Consider the following 15,146-nt stretch of genomic DNA (forward strand, 5'->3'; position numbering starts at 1 on the left):
CAAGAGAATCCAAAATCTTTTATTTCATTTGGTATGGGTGGACATTGACCTTAGTTGACATTTGAAGTGAAGCAAAGCATTTGTGAAGGTTGGGCCCTTGGAGTAGGAACTGCACAGATGCCAGAAAAAGTTATACTCAAATTCGGACTTGGAGGCTGGTTTCTTTGCTTTAGAAGCAGGTGTGTGCTGTGTGTTACTTGGTCATGGATAGAAGGTGCCAGTATCTTAACATCAGTTCCTATGGTATTCCAAGGTGCCAGTGTCTGGAGAAGGGTCTTAAAGCCAAAAATGTTACTCAAAAGTTACACCTGAAGGATCAGTTTCTGAAAGGCAAGTTTGAAATAGGTAGAGTTATTTCTCAGTGAGATGGATGTTTCACAGGAGAGAAAAAATCCATTGCAGGATCTGCAGCTCTGCCTCAGTTAGTTAGCCTGATTTAGTTCAATGCTATGTGTTGAGAGCCCAGATTTTGTCTTCTCTACGTCTTAGAGCAACTTTAACAAGGATTAGGTAAATATTTCTTACTGTGCTAAGAAGATGGGATGTGAAGAAAAAAACCTGCAGAGTACACTGGATGATAACTTGTAGAACATGTGGTACTTGGATCTCTTAGAGCTTTGATATAGTTAACACTGTTTTGACTTCCAGTTAAAGCAGTTCTGATTATCAGTTTTCAAGGTTAATTTGCATCCTCCTTATGTTCGTTTCATCTTTCCTGATTGCGTGAATAATGAAGATAAATTTAAGAACTGAATGATGTTTTCATAAAATAAAATATTATGAGAAATAAATTTTTCTCTGTGGGCAGCCGCCCCTTTCTCTTCCCCTTAAATGTAAATAACACCGAAACATAGCAGAACCAGAAAGTGGTTATTTAAGGAAGTCCATGACAGGAAAGCTGTTATGTGCACATGAAGCACTGTAATTGATTCTCATAGCATAGACTCTCTCTTTAAGGTGTGTGAAGAGAAATTCGTCTTCGCAGATTAAATCTGTGTGGAACTTCATGTATAGTATTTTTTGCCTGACTTCAGGGATTGTGAATTGTGTGTTCAAGCTTCTTGTCCTACTTTTAGGCTACAGAAAATTTTCAGCTGATATTGAGTAGCTCTGTTTTAAGCTCTGTGTTAGGAATGCTAAGATAAAAAAAATTCTTGCAGGTTACTGGAGCCTGGGAAAGAAAGAAGTTTGGCTGCCTGGCAGATTCCTTCCCCACATGGGGTTATAGTGCTCTCAAATCCTGCTTGGAGCTACTATACAGTTTGCTTCAGTTTACATGACTTACCTCTGAAATACAAAAGGATGCTGGTGGCAGTGCCTTCCTCGCCAAGGAGGGGGTTCCAGACATTCCTCTTGGGCTTTTTGGTAACCTGATTTAAGTAGGGAATATAGAGATTATTGCATCCATGTTACTTGCAAAAACAAGCAAGCAGGGTTAACTTAATGTTGCTAACTGTGCACTCAAGGCAGAGTAGATTTTTTTTTTTTAATTAAGAAATATGTTAATGGAAAAAAGGGAGCAGAGGACAAACAAGACTGAAATTGTTTTTAAGCACTGTTCACAGTGATGGAGCGATGTTTAAGTTGTGTGTTAGCTACATACATAATCATATCAACTTTTACATGTGGGTAGGATATGCTGGTGAGTATGTGTGTTTGATTAACCAGGCTAATGTCCATTCTAGTTAGAACAGATGCAAAATTATTGTTTTAATACTGCACAGAGGCATTAGTAGCCTGTTGGGTTTTTGGTGGTTTTTTTTTTTTTTTCTTCTTTTGAAAACAGTTCTGTGTGTTTCTAGTTCTACTGTAGATTGCAAGGGTTTTATTCTGCTCTGGCTGGAATTAACACTTATGTAGTAGCAGTAGTTCTAGTTAGGATAGCCTTATTTTTCTGAAATGTGTTGTTTCTTTTTCTGCTTACCCTAATGTAGGGACAAGATTTAACATAGTTTGGCATGTTGTAGAACTGCAAATTTAGGTTGTCCAGTTGATATTTTTCAAGTTACAGGGAAGATGAAATGCTGCGCAAATTCTGTTTTAAGTAATATTAGAGATACTGTTTTCTTTTTATTTAATGAATGGTTTTCAGATGGTGTGAGCATGTTAAGCAAACATACTAGTTAATCAATGATGGGGTTTGCATTTATTTAGAGTCTGATTGCCATATAAAAAGCTGAACATTAAATGATAACTTTTCTTCTTTTTATTACCTGTGTTTAACTATCTCCTACTGAAATAACTTAGCTAAGGTGTGCACATCTTTGTGTCTCTGAGCTGTAATAAACAGGGACAGTCATTATCCTTTTCTATCACAAAATAAACATTTTGGGGTAAAAATTAAGAAACTGATTTACTTCAGAATATTTTCTGTCTACAGTAAAATATCTTCTAGTGGAATCAACATTAAACTGCAAAGAATCATACATTAATAATGGCTAACCAATAAGAAACTTCTGTTTTTAGGGAGAGAAATAGCCAAGTTACTGATTTTCAAATGATGATCTGCAGATTGTAGTAAGTCGTTTATATCCTGTGCTTGTAATTTTTTCAAACCATGTTTTCAGATTTCATGAAGAATTGATGAAGTGCTAGACTACTGTCTGAAAGTTTCTGAGAGATGATGATGCTAGTTCAGAAGAGTTGGGAACTATATATCTAACTTAGGAAGACCAAGTGGTGGCTTAAGTTCTTCCATTTAGATACTTTTTCCTCCCTTTACTCTTGTGCTGGAAAAGAATTAAGTTTATTTAGAAAGCATACAAGAGATGTGTGGTGATTTTTCTCCCTGTACCACCACCTCACCCCCATTTCAATTGCACCTTTTGAATTTTGTCTTTTAGCTCGTAACACTTCAAGAAGCTAAATTGCTGCTAAATGAGGATGACTACCTTATTAAGGCTGTATATGACTACTGGGTAAGAAAGCGTAAGAATTGCAGAGGGCCGTCTCTCATCCCCCAAATCAAACAAGAAAAGAGGGATGGCTCCACCAACAACGACCCTTATGTTGCCTTCCGGAGGAGAACTGAGAAGATGCAGACCAGAAAGGTAACTTGTCAGATTTCACTGTATTAAATCTGTCACTTTAAATCCTGCGGTCATAGGAATTGTTTTGATTCCTGCCCAGCATCTTGCAGGATCTGTCCTACGGTATCCACAGTTACTGATCTGATTATCTCTATTAATAGTTGCAATATTGGATGACCCAGCTAAACTTCAGACCTCCTGAATGATGTAGTCAGTGTGTAATCCATCAGTTCTCTATAGAGAATTTACAGTCTGTCCGTTTTTTAGAAAGCTGAAACTCAAAAGGTGATTTTTTTGTAGGTATTGGCACATAAACAAGCAGCTGCGGGACTTGCTAGGTTACAAACTTATTTTTCTGTGAAAAAGGGAAAAATGACGTTCCATTTGCCATGGAGTAAACAGTTCAGGTTTGTTATTTGTAGCATGAACTGATGTGAACTAGGTAATCTGTAATTACACAGTATTTTACATCAACTTTGTACACATATGTAGACAACCTTACCGTGTGCAGAATCAAGGTGGAAAAAGTGTTTTAGGAAGCCTTGAATTCCTTGTTCTGACAAACTTCTACTGGGTTGATACAGAATCTGATCAGACAAAGCAGGGGAGGAAATGGCTGAAAAGTTCTTTTTCAGTTTACTCTTACAAGTTAGTGTTTGTGTTTTGTGGCCTTGTTTACCAGCTAGGTTATGCTTTAGGAAAAGCAGCTTCTGTATGTACTTGTATGATTTTCACTTGCAGCAGCATTATGTAACTGTTTTTTGCTATTTATGCCTCCCAGGTTTTGCTTTTGACTTAAAATTTGTTTAATCTTTCAATAGAATCGAAAGAACGATGAAGCGTCTTATGAGAAGATGTTGAAATTAAGAAGAGAGTTTAGCAGAGCCATAACAATTTTGGAGATGATTAAGAGAAGAGAAAAAACAAAACGCGAGCTATTGCATTTAACATTAGAAGTTGTTGAGAAAAGGTAAAATTGCAAATTCTTATCTTTAAGAAGTCATTTATAATACTAAGGTTTTTAATTTTCATCAAATCTGAAAATACCTCCTATAATATATTCCTATATCGGTGCTAGTCTTCTGAACACATGCACGGCCGAAGACTTGTGTAGCACCATAAACTTCAGAAGCTAAATTAGAAAGGGTTTTATGCAAACTGTTTGTTTGTGTCTTTCAAGCAAGTGGAAGTACATTATTATATTTTTAATCGTGGTTTTTTAGGTACCATTTGGGTGATTATGGAGGTGAAATCCTCAATGAAGTGAAGCTTAATAGACCTGAAAAAGAGATGAGCACAACTCCATCCACTCTTCATAATGGAAATCATCACAAAGTTCAAGAATGTAAAGTTAAGGTAAGCTTTCTTCTGCTGTGAGTCTCTTGCTACCGGTTCCATCACCCTTTTGGATATACCCAGGAGATGTTCACATTGGAAAACTGAGTAGGAGGCTGCTGTGCTTGAAGGTAGAAGTCCAGGAGACTGCTGTGTTTTTTCCAGTTTAATGGTTGTTGTCTTTCCCACCTAAGTTTTTAAACGTTTGGCTGGCATTGCTGTTTGTTTCTGTGAACAGCAGTGTTAGACTAGTCTCCATTTTTCTTCTTGGTTCTGTCTCTTTTGTTGTAAGGTGAAGTAAATGGGAAGGTGTTAAATGGCTAGCGGGACCTCATGAGATTGCCAAGTATAGCGAATTGTTTTCCTTCTTACTTCAAAGGGAGACTAGTGCACTGAATTTTTCTGATGGTGGTGGTGTCCTTGAGCACTGACTGGCCCTCAGTGCAAAGATAGTACTGAAAATACAGGATTTTACTGAATTACAGCTAGAATGCCAAAGGACTGTAGAAACTATTCTGAACTGTTACTGATCTTTGATTAGTAAAATTTCCAGGTGCAGGAATGCATCTGTTACCTTGTTGACAGCTGAAAGAAGTTGTAAGCAACTAATGTTTTCAAAAACACTTACTAGAATTTGTAGCAGTTTGTTATTACTGAGGCCTGTATGCTTCTCAGTAATGCCGAGTAGACATTTTTATATCTGCTGCTACATGGCCCTCGGCATATTAGGTAAGTAGCAAACATAGGAAGGTGGAAGAAAGAGAGGCTAAATTTGGAAACCCCTAGTTTCTGCAAAAGGATGAGAGAGTGCTCAAGAGAGTGAGTGCGGGATGTACAACTCAAGTTGCCATGTGTGACACACTAGTTATTTTGTCTTTCTAAAACTAGCAAAGTTGTGGAGTGCTGTACTTAAAGCTACTTTGACAAAGCCTTCCTTTACATTTTTTTTTTTTTGTTTTAATCTATAGAGGAACCTAATTAATCTAGTTTTATATTTACCTTGTTAGTAACATCTGGAGAATAAGAATGTAAGAATAATACGTAGCTAGAAATGCTAAACTTTAATGGTTTGGGGGTTTTTTTGTCTTACGAAGAAACTTATTCCACAAAAAAAAAAAATTTAAGAAAAATACAGCAAAGGGATCTCTATCTTCTGTCACTATTCAGTTCCAGTACCAAATCAGGTCATAATGTTTTGCATACTCATTATGATCTTCTTATGAGGACACTCTATACATCTGTGCAGAAGAGCATTATAATCTTTTTCCAAAGGATCCTAGTTGACCATGACCATGACTGTATTTGTTGGTTCTGGTGATGTGTGGTTCCGATGAAATTAAATGGAAGCTAATAATACCGTCACAAGCAGCTTACACTACAAGCAGCACTGTTGACAAATGTATCCATTTTGGGTTAATGTTTTTAAGATTGCTACTTGAGAATAAGGTTTGGTGGGGTTTTTTTGCAGTTAATACAAGCATTAATTGAAAAACTAACTGCTTCCAATCTTAGCATAATTGTATTACTACAAGTGATTGTCTGCTTGTCTTGTTTCTACTTCTTCATATCATGTTTCCTTTAACTTAAGCTATAAGTACCTACTGAAGTTATAAGTCCATATTTTCCTCCTTAGTGGCTATCCTTGCTTTAAAACATCAATAATAGAAGGTCGGTCATGTGTTTGGAACAAACAAAAACCATGAACAAACCAAAACAAAAACCCCAGGATACCGCTGCAAGCCATTTTAATGTCATTATAGTTATGAATGAAATACGGTGTAGAAGAAGGATAAGACCTAATGTTCCACCGTTAATGTTGCAAGAAAGAAATGCACCCAACTTTGGAATTAAGACGTGGTTTTGAGGAAATAACCTGAAATACTAGTTCCTATAAAATGCTTGGATGCCAGGCTGGGGAGCTGAAGACCTTTTGAAATTTGTATTTAGCACCCGCGACACCTTGTGGTCACGGAGTTTACTCCAAGCCCCCGGCCGCGGTTCTCGGGCAGGGGTCTTTGTTGGGCTCGCAGCTTCGCCTCTCCCGTTATGGAGCTCAGCTCCTTTACTAGGGCCGTTGTTGATAAGTGTAGTTTGGAGCAGACAAACACTTTTTCAAAACTGCCCTGGCTTTAACTTACAATAGAGAATTTTTCAAGTGGAGTAATCTGCCTTTGAATTTAAAAGCTTTGAGGTTTGATAGCATTTGTGTTCAAGAGAACGGTTTAATATTCATGGAGTTGCTTACTACGGGGGGTTTATGTTCGCAAGATCTTAAATAGCAAACCCAAATTACCAGTGCATCTTTTCAAAAATATAAGCTGAGAAACACGAAACAAATTAGATCGTTTCTTTTGAACATATCAGAGCAGGTCAGAAAATCAGAAGTGCTTACCACAGAAAACTGAGATTTCAGAAAGTAATCAGATTAGGATTTCCAGTTACAGTATACTGAGAGTACTACAAAGCCAGGAACCTCTTAAGTAGCCATGTGGCTTGAAAACTTTCAGCTTGTTTATTAATAAATACCCATAAAGACAATTGGAGGTAAATTTCTGGGTTTTTTAGTGTTTTAAGTAAATTTTTCTTTATGTATCTGAAATAGTCTGCAGATGCTGCATGGTGAGAGGCTCTGAAAGACAAGCAGTCATGTCTTCAAGGCATGAGAAAAGGAAAGGTTAATTATTTTTTTAAAATTTTTGTTTTTTTCACAAACAGCATCCTCATCATTCATCGCTAAAGGAGGAGGTGTCAGATGTTGTACGTCAAAAGAAGAAGTATCTAAAGAAACCTAAGATGGAGTGTGTAGTAACTCCTCAACAGCCCTCTGCTGAGCCCTTGCCTGTTATCAGCAAGAGTGACATTAAACAGTATGACTTCCACAGCTCGGATGAAGATGAGTTCCTGCAGGTAATACTCTGTTACAGCATCTCTGTGTACAGAAGGCAGAAATTTCAGTTGCCTGTGATTTGGTCAGTCTGGCTTGAAATGGAGAATAACTCTGTTGGACAGTGGATGTAGTACGTAAGGTACTTGGATAAACTGTGAGTAAGTGTTCTTCTTTGAAGCTAGGCTTTGGAGAAGCTTGTGTTTAATATATAAATGTGGCCGTTCATGCTATATAAATAAAACTTGGTATAATAAATAAAATTGTATTATATAAACGTGGCAGTTAGAAGAATGACTTTGTTTTCTGGTCTAGGTACCCTCACCAGTATCAGAAGCAGAAGAAGAAAATGATCCTGATGGATCTTGTGCTTTCAGGAGAAGAGCAGGATGCCAGTATTATGCTGTAAGACTGTCTGCTGTTGGATTTAGTGTGGTGTCTTTTGTTTTGTTGCTTTGTTGTTTTTTTTTTTTAATTGAGATTGTCGTTGTGCTACTGTAATAGTTCTTCTGTTCCCACTTTCACCACCAAAGCTTTGATGATTTGGTGATTCCAAAGACAATTATTCTCAATCTTTGAGAATTATTCTCATTGTATTGTTACTCTGTGATGTAAGGGAGAGAGGGTTCTTTTTGTCGGTTCCCGCCCCCCCCCCCCCCAGTTTTCTTAGCACGTTCTTTCTTCCCAGATTGTAGAGCTCATTAGGAGTTAGATACTAGTTGTCCCGGTTCTCAGACCTGCTGACAGATCCCACTGGGGCATTGAGTAGAGTGCTGTTGAAGCAGAGGGGTTTACTCTGTTGAGGATTTTTTCATATAGTTGTCAAAATTTTCTTTTGAAAACAGTGCAGACTGTAGGCATATTGAAAAACACTAAATTGCAATCGCAAGAATGTGCAGAGGACAGAGACTAATTATAGATGTCCTGTCATCATCTCAGAACCACCGAATGATAGTTTTTTACCAAGCATGTACTTCTAGATGGGGAGCTCTAGGCTGCAGAGGACCAGGAAGGGCAACACAACACTGTGATGGGTCTGTTTTTTCTTCGCTTGCTTCCCATGGGAAGCATGAAGGTACACGAAAAAATAATTGTGTAGCTTTTAAAGCCACTTATAGGGAAGTCATCTAGTCACTAGGAAGGCTGTTTCAGAAGCCCAGACATTCCCCAGAATGCTCAGATTGTAGCATGGGCATCTCATACAAGTTGTACTGGAAATTCTTTGCCCAGGTCAGGTGTGTGCTGGCACTGCTACTGTGCCAGCTTTGCAGTGTCCTGCTGTGTTGTAGTCACTTTCAGAATACCACAGACAACTCAATCTTTCCCAGAATGTCAGTATTTTTAATTACTCCTCTTTTAGAAATTTATGAGTGGGTTATTTAAGACCATACTTGTCTGTTTGCCACCCATTTTTTGTTTGGCCTCTCGGGTTACTTGGTATTTCAGTTTGGGTGAGGGATTTTTTTTTTTTTTTTACTACTTGGTTGCTCATCTAATCACCTTTTCTGCTTAGCTTCAGAGGGTTAGCTGAAGCTTCTCTCCTGCTTAGAATTCATCCTTCTTTTTTTCTTTCCTTAGCCTGTGAGTTAATTCCTTTGCCAAAACAAGTTGATGTGACTGAAAACTTCTATTATTGTTCTTTCCTGTTAGTTTTCCATTGTTGTGTAGAAGCAGGTTTTTTAACAGCCTTAATGTTAGCCTTTTAGGTTTGTTTTTTTTAACTACTGAAGCCATTTGAGTCTTGGTTAACTCTTAACATAAATTGATTGAATCTACAGCACTACTGTTGCTGTAGTTTTAACCTGATCACAAAAATTGATAATGAGTATTTCTTAACCTGTCATATAAGACATTTCAGACAGCATTCAGCATTTCTGCTTGTAAAGATTATGCAATTTTGAGTTCATAATAATAATGAAGATATTCCTGGAGTGATAAAGATGCCCTAAGGTAAGCTGATACAGACAATACACTGTCAAGTTCCTGTAATTGAACGTTGTGTATTGGAACAAAGGCCGTTCAGATCAGCATCTTTACCTTTGGCAGTGTGTGTTTCATGAGTAAAACTAAAGGGCAAATTTTGGACTACATACTCAGGTTGCAAGCTATCTGAGTTGGGAAGTTTTGCTTTGTACAGCTGGTGATTCAGCAGGACCCTCTGATAAAGGAACAGGCTTTCTTGGGATTTCCTTTGTCACAATAAATACTAAAAGTATTCTTCTGTAGCACGACGCTTAGCATTGGAGTTGTGCGTACAGTTTTGAAGTATTTCTATCAATTATTTTTTATAAACTCATTTTTACAGACAAAAGCTTTTATGCTACTGACCCTTTATAGTGGGATAAGACGAATCCATGAGAAGGGTGGCCCCTCAGCTGAGTACAAAACATGGTGAGGGTGCAGCCTTGCCTGTGGGAAGTCCTTTGGCTTCTAAGAGTCTGAAGCCCAGAAGCTGTAACAAGTGAAGGATTTCTCCCTGTGTTTTATATCTTGTGACGAAGCACTGAAAGAGCCATTATCAGACGGGAGGTACTTGGCCAGATGGACCCATGTCTGAGTAGGATGGTTTTATGTGTTTCTTGGCAGAATGAATTAATTCTGGCTTGTTCTATATTTTCGTTGTGGCGTCTAATGTTATGACTAATCAAGGAAAGAGGGTTTTCTGCTTTGTGAATTCATGGGGGTTTGTTTTGTTTTCGTTTTTTAATCTTCCAAGTTCTTTTATGATCTGAGCATATTAATCAAGTGATAGTTCTGTGGGCATTTTCTATACTGTGGCCTGTGCATGATAATTACTTAGCAGTAACCTAATCGAAGTATACACTCTAAATGAGTGCAAAATTGCCTTTTTTTTTTCTTACAGCCTCGTTTGGACCAAACTAATTCTTCATATGAAAGCTCGGAATTGGCAGAATTGGACAAACTGAGGTTCAGGCATTGCCTTACAACTCTTACAATTCCAAGAAGATGTATAGGATTTGCAAGAAGACGAATTGGCAGGGGTGGAAGGTACTGTTGTGTTATTTCTACCCTTTGTTCCCCTTCAAAGGATGGAAGTATTAGGAAGGGGTAGTTAAACTAACATATTTTTTTTTCCCCATCCTCTTCAATCAGGGTTATAATGGACCGAATATCCACAGAACATGATCCTGTCTTGAGACAGATTGACCCAGAAATGCTGAACAGTTTTTCAAGCTCTTCCCAGACTTTAGACTTTTCTTCTAATTTTTCACGGACCAATGCTTCCAGTAAACGTTGTGAAAACAGACTGTCCCTTTCTGAAATACTAAGCAATATCAGATCATGTCGACTGCAGTGTTTTCAGCCAAGGCTACTAAATCTACAGGACAGTGATAGCGAAGAATGTACCTCAAGGAAACCAGGGCAGACTGTGAATAATAAAAGAGTTTCTGCAGCATCTGTAGCTTTATTGAACACCAGCAAGAATGGCATATCAGGTAGGCAAGGATTTTAATTTTTCTGGAACTCGAAATACTGAATTCCAGTGTCTTTACTTGTGATTGGACTGATAACATCTTCAGCAGCGATGTGTACCTAAACCAAAGATACAAGCTAATCATTTTGTGTTTTCTTAGAGTATACAGAAATTTTCCACAAGCAGTCTTCTTCCTTCTGCTTTTATTACGGTTTCAACAGAATCTTGATAAAAGTGCCGGACTTAAACATGCATTATTCAAAGGAGGGATTCTGCTTCTATTTAAGAATTGCTTAGGTGTGATTGAGTCTTAAAGACTAACCTTGTTTAAGGAGGGAAGAATGCTCTTCATAAATGCAAAAGAAAAGCAGTTGGTTTCATGGCAGGGGGGTGGTGTGTGTTGGAGTTTTGCTTTTTCACTTACCAAAACATCTCAGAAAACCAGCAGTAAGTCAGTAAGCATATTGAGCAGGCATGAAAAAGTCTGAAAACAGCATGTTTTGCCGATACCTGTTATAGTAAAAATTTTGACACTGGAAGCATCCAATGATGCGCCTTCTCTGTTGACTTTTTTCAGAGAATCATCAGCCATTAAGTATGACAGGAGATAGCCTTTGCCTTTAAATGTCATCTCTCACAGCCAGTGAAGCCAATCTCTTAATGCTCAGCTTTATGGACCCGATAGCTCCAGATGAGCAAGGCAGCCATAAACTTTTTTTTCTAAAACTTAAAACCATTTCTTGTAGTATCTTCACAAGAATATAAAACATATGCAATACTTCTGATCTTCGTAGACCCTTTGTTAGCGATTTGGGTCTAGGAGCACTAAAGTTGGAATAAAAGCCACCAAAAGAAAAAAAAAAAGCCTCCTTTAAGCTTACGTTATAAGTCTTTACATCATTTGCCTCGTGTACTAGGAGTTGTAATTGCTTAAGTTTAACGTCACTTTTTTGTAGTTGTAAAAGGATGTATGATTCTTTAAATGCTGAACAATTAGAGATACGTCAAAAGAGATCCACTACCAAGCATCAACAAGCATCTTGACTATTTTCCTACTCTATTGTGTATATACGGAATAATTACATTTAAAAAATAGGCTGATTCTGAATTCCATAATTAGCTTTGTATGGATGCGGAATGATCTGTCTCTTTTGAAGACAGTTGCAGGATTCGGTATTTAATCTTCAGTAACATACCTTTAGAATTCATGCGTAGAAATTACATTTCTTGAAGACAAAAGCAGTTTTTTATGTTAGGTCTGTAAAAGACTGAGCATTAGCTTATTAAGTACCATCAGTGCAGACGAAATGATTTTGCACAACAATATTGTTCTGCTGCATGATGAGAACAAATATTACATGCTGTGGTCATTTTTATATAATTTTTTTTTTTGTAAGGAACTTGAAGGTCTGGAGAGTTGCATCTGTAGCAGAAGGGGGCAGTTTTGTGTGATGGGATTGTTGATAAGCATCGAGAAATGTCTTGTTAAAGCAAATGCAGAAAATAGAAAGGAATACTGTTTGTTAGAGTTAAGGATGTGAAACGTGGACTACGAGCTGTAAGGAACAACGAAGAATTTGCTCATAGCTCTTTATGTAACATGCAAGTAATACTGCAAGATTTCAATTTTGCATGAATAAAGTATGGTGACACCAAGGTAAGGAAAGTGGCTTAAAAAGGTACAGGTTAAGCTGATTATTTTTTCTGTAGAATTTTTCATGGTGATGTAATAATAAATATCAATTGATTATTTAAGGATTAGCTAGATGTAAAACTTTGAGGCTTTGAGTTCTGCTCGGGGGAGATAGCCTCCTCCCCCAAGGGTGGAGTCTACGTAAAAAAACCTAGGCGAATACTTTGGGATGGAAGCAGATATATTTGCTTTTAATAGTATATGAAGAAATGAGTGAAGGGAAAAGGTTGAAGAGATTGGTAAAATCTCCACACCTGGTTTTAGTATAAATGAAGACCACATCAGTGGAAGAGAATTGTAGTAGCTATAGGAGGGATGACACAGAATAAGAAAACAAAAACGAGAACAGATTTAAGCAGTATATTCAGGGAAAAGGGGGCTGTGTTTTGGTGGGGAACTGTGTATACGTAAGGAAAAAAATGTCAGCCCTTCATGATTCATGTAATGCCATCAACAAGAATAAAAACCCTAAACTGTTGGTGCTGCATAGCAAATTAATGACAGACCTGATACATACATGTGGACTAGCACTCAAGTACCTCAGGATTTACACTCTTAGGGAATGAGAACTGAAGGAAAGGGAAGAGAAACACTGATTTTAATGGTGGGAGAGGCTATAGAGAAATAATAAAAAAAAAGCATACTACTAAATCTGATGGATCTAAGACACTTTGTAGAGGAATAGTAATTAACTTTGGTTATATAATTTTAGAAATCATCTGAAGAATACATTTAGATTTGAATAGAGATCGCTGAGTAGTTGAAGTACATTATGCAGGAAAACTTATGGTTATGGAAGACCTTTTTCTTTCCAGGTTTAAATTATAAAACAGATCCTGTAATTCTGGTAAAGGATCAGATGCAGTAGACAACAAAGCTCTTCACCAAGTAACTGAGCCAGCAAGAGGCACTGCTGTTAGATTTTTCTCATTAGTAAATAGTGAGTAAATTTTAAAAGGGCTGGTCAAAGTCTGGTTGTGCATTAAATGAGCACAAGTATTATTGCTGCATTTATTAAAGTCATTCTGTTTGGGAGATGATTTTTTATAGCACACTTATGTGTAAGCGTAAAGCTGCCTCTAGAGGAAACAATGACGGTAGTTAAACTGAGTTTTGTTTTTGGTTTTTGTTTTTTCTTTTAGTTTAGAGAAGACTTGGAGTTGCTCGCTTTGGTTTTCGGTGTGCAAGAATGTCTAAAGTTACCTCTGACTTACATTTTTCACTTGTATTAATAAAGCAACTCTGGTATTTCCTCAGATGCTAGGCATTGTACAAACAGAAAGACTTACTTCAAAAATGTGTGACTAGTGTTTTCTTGAAAGTGCCTCATCAGTGCATAAATAAAGAACCACTGTTTCAAGTTAAATTACTCTCTTGCTCATATTATAAGAACTGCAAACAGAAAAGCTGAATCCGAGGAACTTTGAGACAAGTTCAGTGAAACAATCTGTTCCCTTTGATCAGTTGTGTAAATTTTTTGTAGTCTTGCACACTTTGGCAGAGACCAGCTTACTTTTCCAGACAGAGACACCTCCAGACCAACTCTCTGTTTAATGTAAAATGAGAAACTGATGAGCTAGGGATACAACTAGTCATCAGGAGAGATGATGGAGGGAGAAAGTTACCAGGAATTTGTGGATGGTAGAGTAAGTAATAATTAACCTACTTGCAGAATTCCTAGAGTGCAACTCAGCCAGTTTTTGGGACTGAAGTAAGAAGTAGATTTTTTTTTTAAGCAAAATCTTCAGCAGTTTGCAGTACAGTCGGTATGTTGCACGTGGCTTCCAGTCTGCTTCATCTGCCAGTTCCTATGACCTGCTCAGAGTTACCGATTTAGTTACCATGTCCCAAGATACAAAAGACAACTGCAGATGATGACATTCTCAGTTGAAGAACTGTGCTTATGGAAGAAGCTCTTACGTTTTGAAGTTTTTCTTGGGTTTTTTTTTTTGTTGTTGTTTTTTTGTTTTGTTTTGTTTTCCTTTTTTTTCCCCCAGAATTAAATACCATATAGAAATAATTAAAGAAATGCTGCTTTTGGGGCAGCCTGAAAAGACAATCTTTGATTAAAGCCTTCAGATCGTAAGAGAAGGGATGCAATAATCCAAACCAAAGCTGTCGAGGAGGAGAGGAGCCTGGAAGACTTAATTTCACATTGGCTTTTTTTTACCTTGCTCAGTTATAGTGTTTCAGTACAGTCAGGGTATGGTAACATAGAAAATCCTGATACTCAGCAGTGGAAGCTAAAATTCTGGTAAATAGAACCTTTAATAGAAATATAGAACACTTTCACTTAACTATGACCTTTAAAGGCTACCTTGAGATGTCATAGAGGTTTGCTGTTTTCTTTTTTTCTCTAGGACCCTTCAGTTGTCTGAGTTGGCAGAAGCAAATAATATTAAATCTGCTAATGAAGATCTGCTGTTTTATAACAAGGCTAACAGCTGAGTTCAGTCTGACCACTGAATAAGTATCTGGTGACAGGTAGTGAACTGAGTGGAGTTTAAACATGAGAAGGCAGAGTGAGCAATTATTACGTTACTACGATAATCTTCCCTGTACCTGGAAATAGTGTGTTTGATGACTTCATGGACTGTGTCAAACTGAGAATGAAGGGAGATTGGAAACATAGAATTGATATGTGGGCTAAATCAGATGACCCCTCGATGCAGAGACTGCTTTCCGTGTTACGTCTTTACAGCCTGTAGAATAATGAACTTTGAGTCTAGATGAATACCCCTGTATTGCTGAGAAATGACAGCTGATTAC

General features: G+C 37.5%; 1 protein-coding gene across 2 annotated transcripts in view; it reads left to right on the forward strand.

Moving 5' to 3' along the window:
• EPC2 (enhancer of polycomb homolog 2) overlaps nt 1-15,146 on the forward strand; it is a 50,786-nt gene that overhangs the window by 27,377 nt on the left and 8,263 nt on the right. For both annotated transcript variants that reach the window (XM_014285672.3, XM_005433168.4), the window contains exons 4-10: nt 2,844-3,050; nt 3,851-3,999; nt 4,253-4,385; nt 7,080-7,271; nt 7,564-7,653; nt 10,112-10,257; nt 10,363-10,706. In XM_014285672.3, the coding sequence (XP_014141147.2) occupies nt 2,844-3,050; nt 3,851-3,999; nt 4,253-4,385; nt 7,080-7,271; nt 7,564-7,653; nt 10,112-10,257; nt 10,363-10,706 (1,261 nt within the window). The remainder of the gene's footprint in view (nt 1-2,843; nt 3,051-3,850; nt 4,000-4,252; nt 4,386-7,079; nt 7,272-7,563; nt 7,654-10,111; nt 10,258-10,362; nt 10,707-15,146) is intronic.

Source organism: Falco cherrug, chromosome 8, assembly GCF_023634085.1.
Source record: "Falco cherrug isolate bFalChe1 chromosome 8, bFalChe1.pri, whole genome shotgun sequence".
Classification (NCBI taxonomy): Eukaryota; Metazoa; Chordata; class Aves; order Falconiformes; family Falconidae; genus Falco; species Falco cherrug.